This window comes from Equus przewalskii, chromosome 7, assembly GCF_037783145.1.
Source record: "Equus przewalskii isolate Varuska chromosome 7, EquPr2, whole genome shotgun sequence".
Taxonomy (NCBI): Eukaryota; Metazoa; Chordata; class Mammalia; order Perissodactyla; family Equidae; genus Equus; species Equus przewalskii.
In genome coordinates, this window is record NC_091837.1 from 25,384,934 (window position 1) to 25,406,193 (window position 21,260).

Here is a 21,260-nt window from a genome sequence, read left to right on the forward strand (position 1 = left end):
GGGCTGACCCTGGGGCCCCCAGCCTCCTTCGGCCCAGCCCCCACCCGCCTGGCAGCTGGCACCCCCCAGAGCCAGAGGGCTGCCAGGGCTGCGGGCCTGCTTCTGGGGACTCCATGTTCTCATCTGAGCTCGAGCCCTGGCTCTGCCCCCACTGGCAGCTGGCGGTGGTGGCACAGGTCACCTGGGGCCTTGCTTTCCCCATCTGTAGAGTGGGGAGAACAGATCCCACCTCATGGGGGTAAAAAAAACAGTGAGCGCACAGCACAGGCTGACACCAGGTGGCCGCCTGCTGTTGTGTCATTGTTATCGTCACAGCACGCCAACGTCAAGCGGGCCACGAACTCGGAGTCTGCCCACATCCCCCATCTGTTTCCCGCAACACAGCAGGTGCACAATGAGTGCTGATGGAATGACCGAATGTGCGTATGGACGAAGGGTTAGGGCATCTCGGCTCCAGGCCTGGCTCTTTAGCCCTAAAAAACCCACTCTTGTCACTTCTTTGGGCCTCAGTTTCCCCCATTTTCTGTACAATAGGGACATTTGGAAACCCCCGCACTTGCTGTGGGGGAAATCGCAGCAGGTGAGAGCCACGGATGAAAACCCTAGTGAAAACCAGCCACAGAGGAGCCCAAGGTACTGATCTGCCAGCAGGAGCGTCAGGGAACAGACGCTGCACTGGGAACAGGGACAGAAGTGGTGGCAGCACAAATGGTGGTGCTCACAGGCAGAGGAACGCTCCCCGAAGTGGGGCCCCTCGCAGGACACGTGACCTCAGGATGCCCCCCCACCCCGGCCTGGCCCTACCCCCACCCCCAGGCCAGGCGGCCACATTCGTACCTGGGCCACTGCACTCTCCTCTGGGCACCTCGTTCCCAGAGGCGTGTAAGGCTGGAAGGAAGTGAGAGAAGGGTTAGAAGCGAGGTGGCTCGGGCAGTGGGTGGGAGGGCGGAGGGCAGTGTGGCCAGGGGGCATGGCCAGAGGAGGGCCAGGGCCCAGCAGGGAGGACCCACAGTGGCTCTGCTGGCCACTCGCCCGCCCTGTCCCAACAGCCCTTGTCCTGGCACCGATGCTCCCTCGACACCAGCAGCCCCAGGGCACCTGCAGCACCTAGACAATAACGGGGTCATGGAGGGTGGGAAGCAAGTGCTGCCCACCCCTGAGCGTCCTTGGGCGAGTGACTGGCCTCTGGTGCCCGGCTCCCAGGACCCGGGGGCAGAGGTGCTGGCCGCAGAGGTGGGGCTCCTGCCCCGGCTCACCCGTTGGATGCAGAGCCAGGCCAGCAGGGCCTGCCGGGGCCCTGGACAAAGGCTTCCTTCAGCCTTCACTGCCCCCTGGGCCCCAGACTCTCCCACGTCTCTCCTCCCTTCAAGGCCCAGAGCAGAAATACCACCACCACCACCAGCAACCCAGGGCTCGCTGTGTGGGTGCTGGGCTCCATGCAAAGCTCTTCACACACACCTCTCGCATCACCCTCAACCACCGCTGAGATGGGGACAGTCATCACACTCGTTTGCAGATGAGGAAACTGAGGCACGGAGAGGCCACGTCACTTGCCCAAGGCCACACTGCATGGGGCAGGAGGGGACTGACCTGGCATCCTGTGCCCCTAACCACTGGGCTTCCTGACCCTGCATGCTCACTCCAGCAGCGTCACTCCCTCCCTTCCACGCAGTCAGACAGCAGGATGTAGGGGCCAGCTGAGGTCCCCTCGAGAAGTGGCTTAGCCCCGGAGTCTTGGTCGGTCTGTCCACAGAACAGGCAGGTGACACCTGGCCCTCTCCCTCACCACGAGGCTCGCCTACAGCGGTTCTCGGGCATGAGCGTGCGCCAAAGTGCCAGAGGCCCATGAAGACTCAGACGGCCAGGCGCCCCCCCAAACGACTCCCATGCAGGAGGTCCGGGGGGCCCAAGGATCGGCACTTCCAACAAGTGGGATTCCTGGCCCCCAAATGGGCCACTGTGTGACCCTGGGTAATGCTCCGTGCCTCAGTTTCCCCATCTGTGAAGGGGTGCTGAGAGCACTCACACCACGGGGCTGCCGTCACGACTGAAGGGACGAACCAGGGCTGCTGCTCGTTCTGCAGCCATGATGGCTCCTGGAGATACATTCTGGCCACATGGATGCCTCCTCCCTGCCCTGGACTGACTCATCTCCAGCCCGGGTGCAACGAGGCGCGGCTGCCCGCCCCCTGGAGGAGTCTGCAGCACTGCTGGGGCTGGCTGGGTTTTCTAGAAGCTTCTACTGGGGCAACCTTGGGCCCCAGTGAGGCCCTAACCTATCTCACCTCTTGCACCCGGTCACAAGGGGCAGGGTTGCACAGCGAGTGCTGACTGGGCTGGCGATTCCAAGTCCACCGGTTACGTGACGCACTATGTGAGTGATTCTCCAGTCCCTGGGCCTGTTTCCTAGCCTGTAAGATGGGACCATCACCCCGTACCTTCTCAGGTGCTGTCTGTGATCTGCTCGGAGCTACCAGGTGGTCTCAGGAGCCTCAGCACCAGCCACAGCAGTCCCCCTCCTCCCTATCCCTGATGTGGCATGTGAACCTCACGCGTGATGGGGAGCTCAATACCACACAGTTCTCTTACTGGGCAGCATCTGCTCTGGTTTTAATGATAAGCCAAAGTCTGGCTTCCTTTAACTTCCCACCCAGCCTGCATCCTGCCCGTCCAGGCAGCTGGGAGGACATTTAGAGAGGGGACTGGGTGTCTGCTCCCTCAGTCTTCCCTTTTCCTGGCTACAGACTCAGGACCCAGGATGAGAGGACCAGAGGGATTTGTAGCCCTCCATCAGCCACTGGCCAGGCCTCTGGACAACCTGGGTGGAGGGACCCAGGGCTGGTGAGGAGGCCAGACTCAGTACCCAGACCCATCCTCAACCCGAGACAACAGTAACCAAATGGCTCGATTCACCATATCTCACCAGGAAGGAGGAGTCAGGGTGGTGAATACACTGCGGGCTGGTAGAGCTTGGCTTTATCCGCAGGCCTGGCTCCCAGAGCCAGGAGGTGGCTCCCCCCTTCCCTCCCACGCTGGCAGAAGCTCAGGAGTGCAAATGCAGAGAGGCAGACGGACAAAGGGCAGAACCCCAGACGGCGGGAGAAGGAAAGAAGGTTCTGCTTATCAAGAACTGGAGGGCCTGCCAGGGCCGCTCTGGCCAGGAGGACAACGGAAGGGCTAAGCAGGGGTTGGGGTCCTCAGGGGTGTCATACCGCCAGGGGGCAAGTGCAGACCCAGGGAGAAGGGAGGGGCGGGGCCACAGGCTCACTAATTAGGCATCAGAAGTGGGGGCGGGTGGCAGCGGGGGGCAAGTCCTGAGTCTACACACACTTGTTATGGGTGGAATGGGAGTTATACGGGGGCTGGGCTCTGAAGCCGGCGCGGATCTCGCGCGATCAGAATCCCCCTTTTGAGCCACCAGCGCCGCTCTGATGATTACCTCTCCCGCTCTCTCTAGCAGCAGTCACCTGGTGGCAGAACTCCCCTAAGACGGTGCAGACGATGCAAACACGGGCCACCTGGGGGGCTGCACCAGGACCCTGAACTGCCTGGGCCTCAGTTTCCCCCAGAGAACACAGAAAACCACGTAATTGTGTAACTTCTCATCCAAATCGGGACAGTTGGGAGTAAAAGGAAGCACTATCATTAGGTAACTTTTGAAATATTCATCAGCCAGTAGATCGGTATTGTTTATATTGGTCAACTTGCAAAATAATGCAGGTCAAAAAACTCTTCAAAACTAGAATCTTTTTCTAACGTGTGACACCAGATGTGCTGGCAAGACAACAGGTGTCACTAGGGCTGTCCTGGACGTGTATGGTCCCCAAGAATGAGGCTCCACTCACAGGGGCAGGAGGATGGCACAGACAAGGCCCGACGGGCACAGAGAAGCTGATTATCATCATTATTGTTGCCGCCATCACCACCATCGTCATCGCCACCACCACCATCATCATCATCATCATCACCATTTTCACCGTCACCGTCAGTGCCATCATGCTCTCCCCTTCGGGGCAGCCGAGGCCCCTTCTCAGACGGACACAGCCGTTTCTGGGAGAGGTCAGTTCCCGCCAGCCTATACTCACCTTCTGCCTCCTCCGCCATCTCCTCCTCGTTCCCACTCACACCCGAGGCCTCCATCTCCTCGTCCTCCACCACGGGAGGGAAGGCAGCCTCCTCACTGGCGGTGGCTGGGGCTTTCTTCTTCTTCCTCCGTGCGTTCCTCTCCTTCTCCTGGGGCACAGGGACAGTGCGGGTCAGGGCCTGGGCCTGGGCTGTCAGCCCGGGGACTCCCCTGCCAGAGGCCCTGCCGCAGCTGCGAGGATCAGCAGTCGGCCATGTGGTCCTGAGGGCGCCCTTCCATGCCCGAGGCTATTTTTACCAAGGGCTTTATTATTCCATCCCTCCCAGATACCCCGGGGCACAGCCCGGCCTATGGGCTGCCCTCACATCCTTCCGGAACAGGTGAGGAAGGCCTGCCTCTGCCTGAAGGCCCCGGGATCGCTGCAGCCCCTCTGACCTTCCCAGCCAGAGCGGTGACCACGCCCCCAGAGCACACCATGCCGGGTGGGTCAGCGGGAGCAGACGAGAGAATGAAGGAGGCCTCTCCGTGCGCAGCTCATCCACCCCTCACTGAGCCCTGGGGACCGGCTAGCTCATGACTTCAGCCCGCCAGTCTGTACAGGGCACCAGCCTGTACCAGGCACGGCCCCAGGGCTGAGAACGCACAGGGAACGAGGTAGACAGGTCCCTGCCCCAGAGGCCTTCCAGACAGGGAGCCGGGCAACCAACACGTCAATTAAAAAGAAGGGACTCGAGGTGCGGCCAGGGCTGCGGAGGGGAAGGGGCAGGGTGGGCGAGTGAGCACAGCAGGGGCGGGGGCTACTCTGGAAGCCAGTCCCGGCCAGGAAAGGCTTCTCTGAGGAGGTGACATCTGAGCCGGGGTCTGAGTGGTGAGAGGGAGCTGGCCAGGCACGGCTCTGGGTGAGAATGGCCCAGGTGGAGGGAACTGCACATGCACAGGCCCCAAGGTGTGCCCGAGGTGTGTGTGTTCCAGGAACAGAAAGAAGGAGCGGAGCCTTTCACTTCCCCCCACGGCTCATCCTGGTCCCCAGAAGCCCAGCTCCTCGCACAAGGGGCCAGGTGCCCATGCTCCAGCTTGGGTACAAACATCACTCCTCCTTGATGGCTCCTGTCTGAACCTCATTGGACTGGGTGCTCCAGGAGGGCATCTCTTTACCCCCCGTGTTGAGCTAGGCAGAGGCTCAGAAAGTGTTTGTTGATTGACTCACTGAGTGACTGTGAATGGGCAGTGTCTGGGGCTTGAACACAGTCAGCAGAGTAGGGGTACGTGCAGAGTCAGAATGTGCTGGGGGTCCAAGGTGACCAGGGACTCCCAGGGGAAGTGGACTGGCTCTCAAGAGGGGACCCACCCCAATACAGCTGGTATGACAGGAGGGGCTGCAGCCTGAGCCCTTCAGGGTGTCTGAGGAAGGAGCCGGAACCTACAGCACTCCTGGCCATGCCGACAGCGCTCGGGGAAGCCCTTTACACTGGGTTGAATAGTGTCCCCTCAGAATTCAAGTCCACCCGAACCTCCAAACGTGACCTTATTTGGGAACAAGCTCTTTGCAAATGCAATTAGTTAAGATGAGGTCATACTGGATTAGGGTGGATCCTGAATCCAACATGGCTGGTGTCCTTATAAGAGGGAAATTTGGACGCACAGGCGCACAGGGGAGCGACGCGCCGACAGGCCAGGACATCAAGGATGCGGGCGGTACCGGGAGCTGGAGGCAGCAGGGCCTCCCCTGGAGCCTGAGAGGGGCTCAGCCCCGGGACACCTGGATTCCTGACTTTTAGCCTCAGAACTGTGAGAGAACAGGTTTCTGTTGCTTTAAGCCACCGCCTTTGTGGGCACAGGAAGCAGGAAACTAACGCACCTCCCTCTACCAGCCCCGGCCCCAGGACACGGCCACGCATGAGCACGGGCCACGGCCATCACCCACAGGCGCCAGCAGGCCCCGGCCCCCCGGCCACCACCATGCGGGCCGGGAAGAGGCCCCCTGGGGCCGAGCCCTGGTCCTGGAGTGGGATGACTTCCCATCCCGCCTTCGTCCTGGGCAAACGGGCTCCTCGGAGCGCGGCGGCCACCGGGATAAGAGCAGGATATGCCTGTTCTCAGGTTTCTGACGCCAGCAGGGCCAGGCCCAGCCCCACCCTGCGAACGTCTCCAGGCCTTGGGGGGCACACCTGGCTCTGCACCCACCGCCTCCCGGCTGGCCCTGTCCCAGCTGCTCCCAGAGGCCCCCAGGAGCGCAGAGGCTTGAGAAAGTGGCACGGCGTGCGGCTTCTGTGGGTACGGCGAGGGTTCCCCTTTCTCCCCAGTCTATTTCTGGCAGACGGACCCACTCGCGGCTGGCGGAGCCGATGCTCGGCCGCCAGGAGGCGGGGGTCCTCGGGGTGCTCGGAGCCTCAGAGGGCACGGGGGCTCCTACGGCCCAGCCGGGACGTGGGTCTGCCTGGTGATGTGCGGTGTCTCGGGGGTCGGCCTCACCCGCAGCCCAGGCCCCGTCTGCCCAAGCGGGGTGAAGACAGAGAGGCTGGGACTCAGCGAGGGTCCCAAGACTCCTTCCACACGCGGCCCGCACCCCAGGATCGGGCAGTGCGTGTGGAAGGGGGATGCTGGCGACACTAGGGCTCATAGCCACAGCGGACCTTTATTGAGCACCTACGGCGTGCCAAGCATTTTCCGCATATGGATTCGCAGGACCAGCACAGCTGCCCTGCGCATCAGAGCACGTTGCCCCTGCTTCCAACCCTCCAGGGGCTCCCCAAACCCTCCACATAAAACCCCAAGGCCTCTCCCTCGACACAGCCCTGCGGAATCTGGACCCGGACCCACCCGCCTCTCCACCTTGCTCGTCTACCCCCGCTCCCCCCGTCGCGCCACTACAAACAGGCCGCCCGCCTTGAGCAAACGTGGCCACAATGCCCTCCGACAGGGCCTCTGTGCTGGCTGTCCCTCCACCTGGACATCCTTCTCCCAGATACTTTTCGCTCCCATCAGGGCTTGACTCAGATATCACCTCCTCAGAGAGGTCTTCCCTGATTACCCATCAAAACCAGCTAACGCTCACCCCTGTCAATCACTTTCTACCATATCCCTCATCTTACCACCTTCAGACCACACTCTGAAATTATGTGTGTGTTCATTTGTCTCTTGAGCTGGAACCAGGCTCGAGGGTGGCATCTTTGCCATCTCTTCTCAGCTGTATTCCCAGAGCACCTGGAACAGTGCCTGGCACAGAATAGGCGCTCTCTAACTATTTCATTACATTAATGAACCTGACAGACAAAGACATTGTCTCAGAGAGGCAAAGACACTTGCCCAAGATCATACAGCTCATGACTCGAGGAGCCCAGACCTGAATGCAGGTTAGGTTCAAGCACTTGCCTGCCTGGACCATCTCTCTCTGCAGGCCTGTGCAGCCTCAGATGGAAGAGACAACAGAGGAAAACAAGGCAAGGAGGAGCCTGGGCTGAGGTGGACAGAGACAGAGAAACAGGGAAGCTGGGCCCCAGGGCCTACGTCCACAGATGAGAGGAAAGGGTAACCTTCGGCCATAAGGAAGGGGAGGGAAAGCCTCAGAGAAGTCACCAATGCCAAACGTTACATAACTGTGGACGCGCTCCGCCCGCCCATCTCGCTTCCTGCTGACGTCGCCCACAGCCACGCTCCAGCCAGGCCTGGTGCAAGGCTGGAGGGGACACCCGCTGACCCTCTGGCTCCCCGACTCCTTCCTGCACTGGCCAAGGGTGACACGTCTTCCTGAGTTCCAGACTGGGCCTGGCCAGCAGCCGGGTGGCTGCCACTGCTGCAGGCGTCCCACGGACCTGTCTTCCTCCCGGGGACGGGAGCGTGGGGGAGGGGCGGGGGCACAGGTCACGGAGTTCAGTGGCATCTTGTGAGGCCGCCCGCATACTCCAGTGACAGGGAACTCACCCCCGCGCCACGGGTGGCTGCTGTCAGGATGGACGGACCCGGGCTGAACCCGACCTCCTGCAACGGGTCCCCGCCTCTGCTCCCCGCCACCCTCAACATAAGCCCGCTTCTTCGCGGTGGGTGGGGACGAGAGCTGACCCCGACCCCCACATCACCCTTTCTCAGGAAGCGATCGGCGCCATCTGCTGGCCTCAGAACGCGCTGCCGGCCCCCAATCTCTGGTCCCCGCTTGCCCAGCAGGACCACCCTCTGCTGCGTGCCGTGTGAGCCACGTCTAGTCACACAGGGATGGTCGATGAACGGAAGCTGGGGCGCCTATGGACCCGGGCCCAAACCCCTCTGTGGTCTCAGCAGGCACCTGCTCCCCTCAGCCTCAGCATCCTCACCTGCGGGATGGGGGCCCAAGCAGGGCTGCGGGGTCCCCCCCATCCACACCTCCTCCACAGGCTGCCAGCAAGGCTGCCTCCTGCCAGAGCGCTCTGGGCCGGGGGACCTGCCCCATCAGCTCAGGGGCATTTCTCCCAGCCCTGCACCACCCGCCCCAAGCCCAGCCCCGGCTGCACTGCCCTCAGCTCGTGCACCTTCAGTGGCTCCCACTATCCACTCAAGAAGTGCCCAGGCTCCTCAGCCCAGCAGGAAGGCCCGTCCCCGTGTGTCCCCTGCGGCACTTGCCGCTGCTTCCCTGGCACATGGTGGGCACTCAGCACAGGCTGGCTGAGCACACGAGGATAGCGCCTGGCGCCTCCCGAGCGTGGAGCAGGACTGGGCACTGTCCCTCCAGCGGGAACGCACCTGCTCCCACGACAGGCCGCCAGTGGTCCCGGTCTGACCTCCTGTTTTACAGAGGAGGAAACCGAGGCACAGAGCAGAGAGGCCACACACCTGCGGGCACCAGTCAGGACAGCAGGGCTGGGCTGTGAGCCCCCGAGCCCAGAGCCCCCTGCACCGCTCTGCTTGGCTGCCGCTTACAAGGAATGAGTGAATGAAGGAATGAATGAATCAACCAGTCAGCCACTCGGCCAATCCAGGAGCAGACGTACTCCACACCCAACTGACCGCCAGGGAGACGCGACACCGCAGCCACCGGGCATCTGGCGGCATGAGCACGCCAGCACCACCACCATTGAGGCTCTCCCTCACGGGGTGCTTGTGACGTGCCAGGCCTCGTTCTCCGCACTTGACACCCGTCCACTCACGTCATCCCTCCAAGAGCCCTTTGAGGTGGGCACTATTATCATTGTCATCTCATAGGTGGGGAAACTGAGGCACAGAGAGGACAAGCCACTTGCCCAGGGCCACACAGCTAGTAAGTGGCAGAGTCTGGATTTGAACCTAGGTCTCTTGCATCCAGAGTCCCTGCTATGGCTGTTCCACACACACCATGCAAGAGAGCACCTCAAAACCCCCGAGGAGAAAAGGGGCTAGTGGCTTTGGAACAAAATGATGATGATCTTCCTACGAGTGGGGGCAGTGGACCCTCACGGAGCGTGCACTCAGCTCCCTGAAGGTGGTGACTCACTCCATCCTCTCCAGCGCTCGGGGTAGGGCCACTATTCCCCCACTTTACAGATGAGGAAACTGAGGCTCAGCAGGGTGAAGCTGCTGCCCAAGGTCACACAGCTGCCAGGTCATCAAGCCAGAACTTGACCCCACATTCGTCCCTGAGCCCGGGCTGCACCATCCACCTTGCTGGGGTCTCTGGTTTTCCAACCCATGCTGTCAAGTTTCGGGGTCCCCGGGGAAGCACAGGATGGTGCCCCGAGGAAACCTGGAAGTGAGGCCGTGGGGCCAGCAGGCTGGGAGAGGAGCTGCCCGTAACCCAATAGCCTGGAGCAACACGGGCTGCAGCCAGGGCTGGGAGGGGCGGGGCGGGGGGGAGAAGAGGTGAGAGGGAGGAGGGGAGGAGAAGGAAGATGATATTTCGTGCCTGGGCGATGCTTCCCCCCTGCCCCAGTTAACCCTGAGCTGGTGCCCAGAGACACTGCCAACATCCGGGCCCCTCCAGCCCTCGGCCCCCACGGGGCTGCATCCCCTCTTCTCCAAGGGATTTCGGCAGGAGTTAAACACAGGTGCTCTGCGTCCTCAGCCCCTCTGAGCCTTCCTCCCTGCGGAAACCAGAGTCCTGGAAACTCTAGAAAAAAGCAGAGCTCCCGGAGTACACGGAGCCTGACGCTCGAGGAACACCAGCTTCAGTTCCATCTGACAGCGATGGGGGAGGCGAAGGAGGCGTGGTCTAACCCACGTGACGGGGAATGGGGGCAGGGAACAGCGACCCCTCCAGCCTGGAGCACTCAGAGGGGCTGGGAATGGAGGCCCTTAAATTCTGCACAGCACTCGAGGAGAGTTCCAACAGGATAACTGTGTCCCTGGCCTGCCCATGCTGTGTGACCTCAGCAGCCTGCTCACCCTCTCTGGACCTTGGTGAGCATTCAGCATGGCCTCCCAAGACAGGCCACACACACTTTAAACCCAGCAACAGGCGCCTTGTCCAGGGGGCTGCGGAACAAGGAGATCCTGTGGGGAGGAGAGCCTTGTCTCCCTTTTGCCCCCTCCTATCTACAAGGAAATGCACAGCCTCTGACTATGAGCACGGGTCCTCAGCTCACATATTATGGGTCCAAACCCCAACTCAGCTGTTTCTGAGCTCGGCTGAGCCTTAGTTTCCCCAGATCTGAAATGGTGACAATGCCTAGTGTGTCAAAAGTGAGCCCAAAGGGAGAGAGAAAGAAAGATGGAAAGACAGACAGACAAAAGCGGCCGCCCCCAGTCACAGCTGCAGGAAGCGGCTATCTCCGTGGAGACCATCTACATGCTCCGAGAGGCGGCCAGCCCCTTCTGTGCTCCTGGGGGACAGAAAGGTCTTGCCCTCCCCTGAGCCCCTAGGAGGCCAGTGCTGGCTGCTTCTCTGCGACCTGTCCTTCCGTTCCCCGGGCAGCTAAGACTATGAGGCCAAACGGGGTGGGGGGATGCTCCCACAGGGTCCCTCTGCCTCTAGGTTTTTGTCCCAAGGCGCCAACAGCCACAAATCCCTGTGAGTCAGTGCCCGACCCGCCACCTCCTTCCTCCACAGCCTGAGCTGGCACTGCAGGCCCCCAGGGGCGTCGGCCCGAGGGCTGCTGGGGGCGGAGGTGGGAGGGTGGGCCTGGCGCACGGCAGGCACGCGCCTGTCCGAGTACCCAGGAGGGATGTTTACGGCACAGATCCACCTGGGGGCCACCCGTGGGCACCGCGGAGCAGAAGCCAAGGGGCCGAGTCCCAGGGGAGACAGCTGGCCTAACACCCTGCGCAGGGCTCCAGGGGCAGCCCCACGTGGGGCACACAGGCCGCGTGTGGGTGGGGCTCACCATCTTCAGCTTGTGCTGCTGCAGGATCTCATCGAGGTTCTGCCTCTTCTTGTAGTTAAAGTAGAAGTTCTTACACTGCGACACGGTCTTGGAGCCCACCATCCGGGCGATGGCCGACCAGTTCCGGCCGTGCTCCAGGAGACCTGCGGGGGGAGGATGGCGGGTGAGGGCGGCAGAGGCCCGGACAGGCAGGGGGCTGCACCCACGGCCTACAGGACACACGGAGCCTGGCACAGAAAGCAGCCCCAATGCCGAACCGGGGGCTCCCTGCTCGGGTCCAAGGTCTCCAGAAGGAGACGCAGTAGGGGGTGCACTGGAGAGGGTGGGGGTCTTCCCCAGCTTTAGGGAAAGGCCTGGGCTCCAGGAGCCGGGAGGGGCCGGGACTCGCCCCGGGTGCACCCCCGCCGAGGACCGAGGCCCCCGTCAGGGTCCTGGGGCTGAGGGCTGAGGTCCGGGGCACAGACCCGCCTGGGCCCACCTCTCTGCCTCCCCGGGCTGCCGTGACCCAGCACTGACACTCGCTCACAGCTGCAGACGAGGCCTCGGGAGACAGGGCTGTTTTCCGGCCGCACCAAGCCGGGAAGGGAAGGAACGTGTGCGCAGGGGCGGAGGGTGGAGTCCGGCGGGTGAGCTGGGGCCAGCAGCCTCCGCACCCAGGTCAACTGGGGCACCTCCAGGGCCCAAGGCGCCCCCGTGCACACCGACAGGCCCACCCTGGACTTGGGGCCCACCGGGCTAATTGAGGGGCTGGGAGAGGACTTGCCCCCCAAACCACAACCCCCCGTATCTCCCTGAGCTTCATATAGCCTCGCAGACCCCTGATGCGGGGAGAAAGCACCAGGAATTGGCAGCACCCACCGCAAACCCACCCAGGCCAGAGAAAGTTCCCTCCACACCCGCAGACTCAGGCCAGAGCCGTGCCCCCCCACACCCAACGCCGTAAACACCAGGTCAGCAGAAACGCGGCCTGCAGCTTGAGGCCGCGCCCGGGAGCTCCCAGGGCACACAGGCGCACACAGTCACACACAGGCACACACGCACTGGCCAGCATCTCCCGGCAGCCGGCTGCCCACGCAGGTGGGGCTGCAGGGGAGGTGGGGGGGAGGGCTGCACCTCCAGGGGCCGCAGGGCAGGACTGGCCCCGAGGATGGCAGGCACGAGGCCCGAGCCTCGCTGCCGGGCACACGGTGGCCCCCGAGCCCCAGCCCCAGACCTGTGAGGATGGACGGAAGGTTCCCCAGAAGGAAGTTTGAGGCCGTTTCCTTGAATCCAGTCAAGCTAGAAGCAGGACTGCGGTGGCAGTGCTGTGGGGGTGCGGGGGGCCGACGGCCTGCGCGCTCGTGTCCCTGTCTCTCATTCATTTGCTCGTCCGTCCACTCGTTCGTTCGTGTGCCAGCACCTGGCTACGTACACGGCTCCAACAAAGGCAGCATCACAGCCCAACGCCAACACACCAGCACGTCGCACGCCAGGCGATTCGGAGCTCACAAAGCGCCGCAGAGCCTCGGTCCCACCTCATCCTGCTGTCCCGGACACTGAGCACTTCCCCACCCCCAAGAAGGGGGAAACTGAGGCTCAAGGGGTCCCAGCAACTCACAAGCTGCCGGGCTGGGCCGAGGGGCCCAAGGGGCGTGGGGACCTGGGTTTCTGCTCTCCCGCCTCTGGACCCCGCGGGCGGGGGTGGTGCTGGACCTTGGGCCACCTGCTCCCCTGGAGGCCACGGGGCCACGTGGCTCCCCGGCAGCTCCTCAGGGTTCCTCAAGGACAGGCACGGAGGGGAGGGCCAGGGCATGGGATCAAGTGTAACCCAGCCCCCTGACCTTTCCCTCCGCCTGCGCCAGCAGCAGCTGCCACTTCCACAGAACCTGGCGGAGGACGGAGGACGACGGGGACGCGCGTTTATTTATATTTCCCCAGCTGGGGCCAAGAGAGCCCAGGCAGACACGTCGAGCCGGAACCCCGGGAGGGGAGGGCGGGTCTCCCATCTGGGCCTGCTGGGGGGGCGGGGGGCAGCAAGGGCCTGGGGGGGCGGCCAGACCCCGGGGAGGCTGACACTTCCAAGCTCAACACACAAATGAGGTGGAGGCTCAGAGTCCGGCTGGGGGCTTGGGGTCTTAATGAGCTCCCCTCGTGGCAGCAGCTGAAGCTGATGGGGAGTCGGGGCGGGGAGGGGGGCGGTCAGCCAGCCCTTCCAGAAAGTGAGCGAGCGGCTCCTGAAGGAGCACGGGACAGGGCGTGCTGTGTGCTGCCAGCCGACCCCTCTGCTCTCTGGGCCTCAGTTTCCCTAACTGCCAAGTGAAGGGCTGGGGTGTTCTACTACTGCTGGCCAGGGCCCCTGGGGTGGGGGCGGGCTGGCATAGGCTTCCTTCTGGTTCCTGTTCTGGAACCCCCAGACTTCCGGTACAGGGCACAGGGAGAAGCACGGAGACCCCTCCGTGCCTCAGCGACCACTGAATCAGACCCCGCCGAGGCCCCCGACGCACGTCCACCCAGAGAGAGCACCTCTGGGCACTCGCCAGCGGTGACTGCCCTCCTGCCCAGAGCCCCAGCCTGACAGCCAGGAAGGCCGGAGGAGGGGGCGCCAAGGAAAAGGGGGGGAATCCCACAGGGGCAGAACTCCGCATCCCCCCCCACCCCGGCTGCCTGACAGCCGTGACCAGTCCCTGCCACCAGCTCCCAAAGCCCCCGCAGTCCCCTCTCGGGGCCACTCACTCACATCCTCTCATCTGCGTCTCCCCCTCGGCCAAGTTTTCCGGAAACATACGGCTTGGAGGATGCTCCGGGGAGCGGAGCTGGGAGCAGCGGGCTGGGAGGCGGGAGGCTGGCCGGTGTCGGGCTGCGAGGCTTCTGGCTGGCGTCTGCTCGCAGCTCAGCTCTGCCTCACATCCTTCTCGTCCAACGGCGGTGAGGGAGGGGGAAGGGAGGAGGAAGGGAGGGAGGAGGAGGAGGAGGAGGAGGAGGGAGGGAGGGACCGCGGGCGGCCGGTGGAGGCTGGCTCCAAGAAGGGCGGGGAAGCAGCTCCCCGCCGCCCGTGGTGGCCCAGGGCTCCTACGGCGCTGCCACCCCTGACGCCGTCCCGTCCCCCTGCAGCTGCGAGCGTGCGAGGTGCCCTTCGCCGATGGGGGCGGGCAGCGGGAACTTGTCAGTTGTGTGCTCGGTGCCCCGTGCCAGGCGTCACCAGGGTGCACAGCGTCCGCGGCTCCTCCGGGCACTGAGGCGCCCAGCACAGACGCTCAGCAAGGGGCCGCGGCCGGGAGCCCCCGGACCCCCAACGCCCCCGCTAGGCGAAATGCAAAGACTCCAGCGCCGGAGCAGAGTGCGCAGCCTCCGCGCTGGTCACTGGCTCTGCGGGATCTTCCTGCCGCCTGACCCAGCGAGACGCGTCAGGCTGAATGTGACCTCCAGACGGAGGCTCGGGGAGCGGACGGGCGGGGGAGCGTGGCAGAAGCCCAGGTCCAGAAGGGGCGGGCCAACTTGGCACTGGCTTCCCCCTCCCTCTCTCCCCATCCGTGGCGGTGGTGGCGTCAGCAGCGGTAAGAACAGACGAGGGTTCAGAAAAGCAGAGCCCCCCCACCTGGCGGCCGGAGCCAACAGCTCCCTCCGCTGTCATCCCCTGCGCCAGTTCCACCTGCGGCCTGCCCCCCGCCCCCGCCCGGGCCCGGGGCCGGCCCTCCCAGGGGCCCTGGAGGTCGGGGTCGGGGTCGGCGCCCTCGTGCCCTCCCTCCAGCCCCAGTGGGGCACTCTGGAGGACGCCCAGGATCTGAGGAGCCTCTTCTAGTGCAAACGAGACCCCCGCCCACTTCGGGGGGTGAGGGCCTGGAGGCCCCAGAGGGCACTCTGCTGCCCGAGGGTCTCGGGACCGCGCCCGCTCCTTCCTCGGCTCTGAGGCAGCCCCGGCGGCCAGGTCGGCCTGGCCCCACAGGAACACCTGCCACTGCCGTCCAGGCAGCTCCAGAGGTTGAAAGTTAACCGAGCTGAACTTTGGAGCGGCATCCAGGTCACGACCGATTTCTCCAGCTCCAGGGTCACTGACCTGCTTGTCCCTCCAGCCACAGCTTTCCATCCCGACCACGGAAAGCCACACGACAGGTGGCCCTGGGTCTCCAGTAGGCCCCTGCACCCAGCCTGGGCCCCCAGCCTCGGCCTGGGGCGCAATGACAGGGGAGGGTAACAGATCCCAACCGCGCACGGGCTCCAGCACTTTCCACCTGAGGCCCACAGTCCGTCCTCTGCAGGGGAGGTCCCAGGCAGCTTTGGAGGATGCCAATCCCATGGTGTCACTCCTCTGGTTCACATCTTCCGATGACCCAAAGCTCTTGGGATACACTCCAGAGGCCCCGCCTGCCTGTCCAGCCTGCTTCCTCCCTCCCTCCTCGCTCACCCGCTCCAGCCCCTGGGACCTTCTCTGTCCAGCCCTCGGATGTGCCCCAGGACATTTGCACTAGCTGTTCCTTCTGGCCTTATGGCTTTTTCCCAGACCTGCCTCTGTCCTCCTCCTCCTGCTCTCCTGCCTCCTCAGAGAAGGCTTCCCTGACCCCCTCTAAAGCTGTCCTCCAGCCACCCTGCCACCCTGGGGTCCTTATCTCGGGAGCACTTATTGCTCCCTGAAATTAGCTCCCTGGCTCTACTGCTCACTGACCGCCATGCCTCTGCACCCACGACCCTAGGTGAGCAGGAGGCACTTGGCAAAGGAACAAGGCTCCCAGTGCCCCGAAGGCGTCCCACAGGCATCTCCGCCACCCTTGGGCCCGGGGAGTAGCTGCCAGGAGAGGCAGGGATGGGGTCTACCCCGTGGCCCGTGGACCCTCCCCTCCCCCTCGGCCAGTGCTCTGCGCGGCGCCCAGACGGCAATTCTGCCACCATCCCCTGCGGTCTGGATTCCCCGACCCCACTTCTGATTTCTAAGGAAAGAGTTTCGTTCTGAAGAGTCAGGAGGCAGGAACCAGGAAGTGAAATTGACCAAGACAGGAAGTGGAGCCGGGAGGTCTGAGTCACAGATGCGGAGCGCAAGACAAGGCTGCGGGGACGGTGGCCAGAGGAGTGGCTCTCGGTGTGGTGGCCTGGGGGCTTGGCCTGGTTGCTGGCCGTCTGGCCACTTGTGGGGGGAGCTTCCCAGGCACCAAACGTTCTCCTGGGAGTGGTGATCAGCCCAGGGAGGCCTCTGTCCCTGTCACGTCCCTGCCCGGGACACCTCCCTAAGCTGCCACCCTCCAGGGCCCCACAGAGGGGCAGCCCTCCCCACGCCTGTGGGTCTGAGCTGGGATAAGGCGGGGGAGGGGCGGCCCTCCAGCAGCGTGGGCACCACCTGGCCATCCACCCGCGTCCCGGCACGTCACAGGTGCTCTCTCCGCAGACCAGCCCCTCCTTCCAGGAGACGCGCTGCCCCCACCCAGCCAGCCCCACACAACCCTGAAGCTTTCTGTTCCCTCCACCAGGGGCGCACCCACCTCCTCCCGCCAACCACCACCTTCCAAGAGAAACTCGTTTGCGAAACCAAATTTTCTGCCCAAAACTATCAAAGGAGAGGAAAAAAATCCAGCAGACTTAGTCCTGAGTCATGCCACTTCCTTATTTTGGAAACCCCAAGCCCTGGGTGGGTTTGACGCGGACTCAGCCACTGGGCTGGCCACCGTGCCGGGTGCCTACTGTGTGTCAGAGCTTCCAAACCCCGCCAGTCCTGAAACTCCATAGGGATGCTGGCGAGACGACCTCGCGCTGAATCCGACGGACCCACCTCGTTCTCCGTGTCCGCCCTTTGCAACATGAGCCTGGGCACCTGGAGGCGCACCTGCAGACCACAGACGGCGGGAGCAGCTGCCTCTGCTCTCGACACACGATAAAACGTGCCGGCCGAGAATGGCCCAACGTCGCCTGGCCTTCCACTGAGGGAAACACCGCGGACACGTCCAACACCAGTTTCTCTCGAGGGCAGAGCCCAGCGGACGCTCCGGGGCTGAGCGGCTCCATATGATTCGCTGTGCAAACCCCAGCTCATTCCTCAGTCCTCAGGCTCAGTCTTGTCATCTGCAAAGCAGGATCTGTGCGCACGTGTGTGCACGCGCGTGTGTTTACGAATGTGGAGAATTCACCTCGAGGGTCCCTTGGGAGGGTTAAGTAAGATAACTCATGCAAAATCCTCGAGCCACCGAGCACTGCCACACGAGAACAGGCTCCGTTACGTGTCTCCCGCCCTGGGGAAGACCCGACCGGAATGCCAATGTGTGGATTTTCCTCCGGGGAGCGAGGTGGGCTGGGAGAGGCCTGACTTTATCTTCCAGAGAGCTAGAAGGAACAGGACAGGCGTCTGGAGCCTGCCCGTGTCCGGCTGTCCCCCGACCTCACGCAGAAACCCTGACTCTGCTCCTCCTGACCCACGGCAGCAGCCTGCTCCCCACACGCCAGGAGCATCCAGGTCCACGGGTGACGTCGTGGCTCCTCCGTAGCCGTCCCTCTCAGCCCGAGGAGCAACGGCTCCCACTGACGGGCACCGCTTGTCCCTTCTAAGGACCTTTAATGCCACCCACCCCTATTCATCAACCTTTCTCAGTGACCTGCTCTGAGTGCTGGGCCTGTGTCCTGCTGGGCCCTCACTGTCGCCAGCACCATAAGTGGCCAGCACTTGGTTAGCGCCTCAGCCACCAACCCTGGGCACTAACCACTGGACAACACTGCCTGTGAGCCTCAGTGAGCGTGTGCACAACTGTCCAGAACGAGCACACAGGCCGTTCCTCTTCTGTGGTCCCTGCTTTGAGGGCAGCACGAGGCCGAGATGATGGACACATGGATGGGGAGGTCCCGCCTCTCCAAGCTTCTCGGCTGGAGCTCACACCTCCCCTCCCGGGGCCTTCGACTCTTCATCCATAAAAACTAATTAACCCAGCCCGTGTGCACACTGAGCGCTCCGGAGGTGCAAAGCAATTAGTGGTTTCTCCTTCACTCTCCGTGAAAGGGGCGAGACCTGCAGGCAGAGCCGGGGGAGTGGTGGGGGAGAGGGCTGGGGTCCGCCCAGGCTCCATCCAGCCTGGAGGGGCTTGCTCGGGGACCCCCGGGCCTGGCCCTGCAGCAGCCTCCCTCAGGCCACGCACCTTGCCCCCGCTCTCCTTGCCAGGCAGGCCACTCTAGGCCAGGGAGGGGCTGGCAGCACGGAGCTGGGCCAGTGCCTATTCCTGGTCTGGAATGGTGTGACCGGGGGCTCCCCCGCCCTCTGCAGCTGGAGCCCTGCCCACGGGGGAGGCGGGCAGGGAGGAGCCGCCAGCAGAGCCCTGGGCCTCCCGCACAGCTGGGTCAAGACTCCGCGCCAGGCCAGGCTGACCTTTCCCAGGGGAACCAGAGCCTCACAGCCCAGCCCAGCGCCTGGACTGGCCCTCCTGCCAGCATGGCGCCGGGCCCTAGGGCCAGCTGCCAGCTCCCTGGGGAGGCCTCAGTCCTGGGGAAGCTGCTTCCTGCTCATGCTCAGTCCCCAGTCGGCATGAGCCCCGGGCAGGCAGCCCCGACTCCATGCACACAAGAAGGGGAGGCACCCACTTGTCCACCTGGAACCCTGCAGCTATCATGTATCCTGTCCCACGCCCTCCCCACGCAACATCCCTCTCACTGCTCTGAGAAGGACAGCCAAACTCCAGCCCACAGCTGTTAAGGCCACGGTCCCACGGGCTTCTCCATCCCGTGCCTCTCTTCCCGTCACTCTCCAGGTTTCAACAGCTCCTACTCGACCCAGTCACCCTGCCACAGGGACTTTGCACCTGCTGTTTTCTCTGCTGGGATGCTCTTCCCTCCAGCATGCTCTGACTAATAGCAGCCAGGCCTGTGGTCTGACACATTCAAACTTCACACAAGCCCCATTCCCACTCTGTAACTTGAGGGCCTGGGTTCAAATCCCAGTTCCATCAATTAACAGCTATGTGACCTTGGGCAGCTCACTTAACCTCTCTGGGCCTCGGTGTCCTCATCAGGATAAAGAAACTAACAACAGCAGCTGCCTCCTAAGGTTGGTGGGGATGAAGTTACACACACGGAGCCCTAGCGGTTTCGGCACCCAGGAGCACTGAGAGGACTAGACTGTCGCTCAGCATGCCTTGTTGTGATGTCGTGCTCTGGGGGTCAGCCCAAGGGCCCTTCCTCGGGGTGCCCTCTGGCCGTGGAGCCCCAGCGCCACGGAGCCTCCCCAGGGGTCATCTGACCTCTGCTTAGCGGGTTGCTCGCCTCCAGCTCCTTCTGAGAGGTGTGGCCACTGCCTCCAGGGTCGCCCGCAGGGGCAGAGGCAGGACCCACACAGGGAGACTGAGGAACCGCGGGCCTGCCACTTCTAGGCGCCTACTGTATACGAACGACTGTCACACGTGGCTCACGCCACCTCACCAGGCCCCTGCCCGGGGGACGGCATCCCAGCTGCATTTTAGGGAAAAGGAGGCTGAGACGGGGACGGGCCCGGGCCCCCAGCCAAGGAGTGGGCTGCAGTTACAGACGGTGACGGGGCTGCAGAGGCCAGGCCATCGGCGCCTTCAGCTCTTCTGTTCTCTTTCTCCAGAAACTCACAAAGGGGGCTGCGCTGGGGTGAGGAGGGTCCCCCCAAATTTCCTGTCCACCTGCAACCAGTGAAGGTGACCTTGCTGGGAAACAGTCTTCACAGATGTGATCCAGTCAGGATGAGGTCACACTGGATCAGGGCGGATCCTTCTAGAAGAGGGGAATCTGGATGGAGAGGCGCAGAGGGAAGAAGGCCACGTGGAGACGGAGGCAGAGATGGAGACATGTCTACGAGCCAAGGACGGCTGGCCACACCAGAGGCGGAGGAGGCCGGGCAGGACCCGCCCCAGGGCTTATGGTGGAGCGCGGCCCTGCCGACTCCTTGATTTTGGACTTGCAGCCTCCAGAGCAGAGAGAGAAGACGTCCTGTTGTTCTTCAGGTGCCTAAGTCTGTACTCCATTACCGTGGCCCCAGGAACCCACAGTGGGTGATATCTCGTTCCCACTGTACAGATGAGGAAACTGAGGCACAGAGAGGTTGACTGACTTTCCTGAGGTCACAGAGCTGACAGGTCCAGAGGCTGAGGTCTGGCTTCTCTCTGGGGATGGGGGACCCTCTGCAGCTCATCCTCCAAGGCCAGGCTGCTGGAAGTCTTCCAGGATGTTCCGGGACGCCCAGTACCCCAGGGTCCCAGGGACACCTGGCCGCTCACCTCCCCGGGCTCCGTGAGAGCTGGCTCCTCTCCGAGTCCCCCTGCTCTGCACGGGGTGAGGCACTGAGTCAATTTAAGTGACAGGCAGAAGGATGGCGAATGCCACCTGTCTCGGGCACAGCTGGTCCCTGGGTCCCTTCCTGGGTTTCTGAGAGCTGCGCAGAGGGCACCACACCAGCCCTAGGCCCCCGCCCCTGGCCCGCTGGGGCTGACAGCACCTGCCTGCCCGCCCCCCGCACCCCCCACCACCACCTGGAACACACAGCCGTCAGCAACCACCCTGAGTGGTAATTGTCCAGATTGCTGTAATTCACGACGGGCGAGTGCGCGGGCGCTCATCCCATTATCACAAATGTCACTGAGCAGGACCTCGGCGTGCTCGTCCCCAGGGGACTCTCGTGCTGCCGTCCCCATGGGCAGGACCCAGGATGAGCTCACTGGTGCTGCCGAGGACCTAACCTTGAGATGGCGGGCACACTCCCGTCTCGGGGATGAGTCAGCCCAGGCCGACCTTCCCAGACGGAGAGGGCAGCCGCCAACTCCGCCAACAACCTGTTCCCAGGGAGGGGGCTCCACACGAGAAGACACATCCGGGGGAGCGAGAGGCCATGGAGCACAGCCCGGCCGTCCCGGGGCGTGCGCGTGGACCCCCTCGCTCTCCCGTGGGTGGGTGCCCGTGCAGCAGCGCTGCCGAAGGCCGAGGCCCCGGGCCTCATGTGTGGTCACAACACC

General features: G+C 63.4%; 1 protein-coding gene across 45 annotated transcripts in view; it reads right to left on the minus strand.

The window, feature by feature from the left end:
* NCOR2 (nuclear receptor corepressor 2) overlaps positions 1-21,260 on the minus strand; it is a 205,749-nt gene that overhangs the window by 41,348 nt on the left and 143,141 nt on the right. For 38 of the 45 annotated variants that reach the window (XM_070627241.1, XM_070627248.1, XM_070627252.1 and 35 more), the window contains 3 exons: positions 11,350-11,492; positions 4,086-4,233; positions 838-888 (listed from right to left, as the gene is read on the minus strand). In XM_070627241.1, the coding sequence (XP_070483342.1) occupies positions 838-888; positions 4,086-4,233; positions 11,350-11,492 (342 nt within the window). The remainder of the gene's footprint in view (positions 1-837; positions 889-4,085; positions 4,234-11,349; positions 11,493-21,260) is intronic. The other 7 variants (XM_070627256.1, XM_070627254.1, XM_070627253.1 and 4 more) reach the window with 1 other exon arrangement.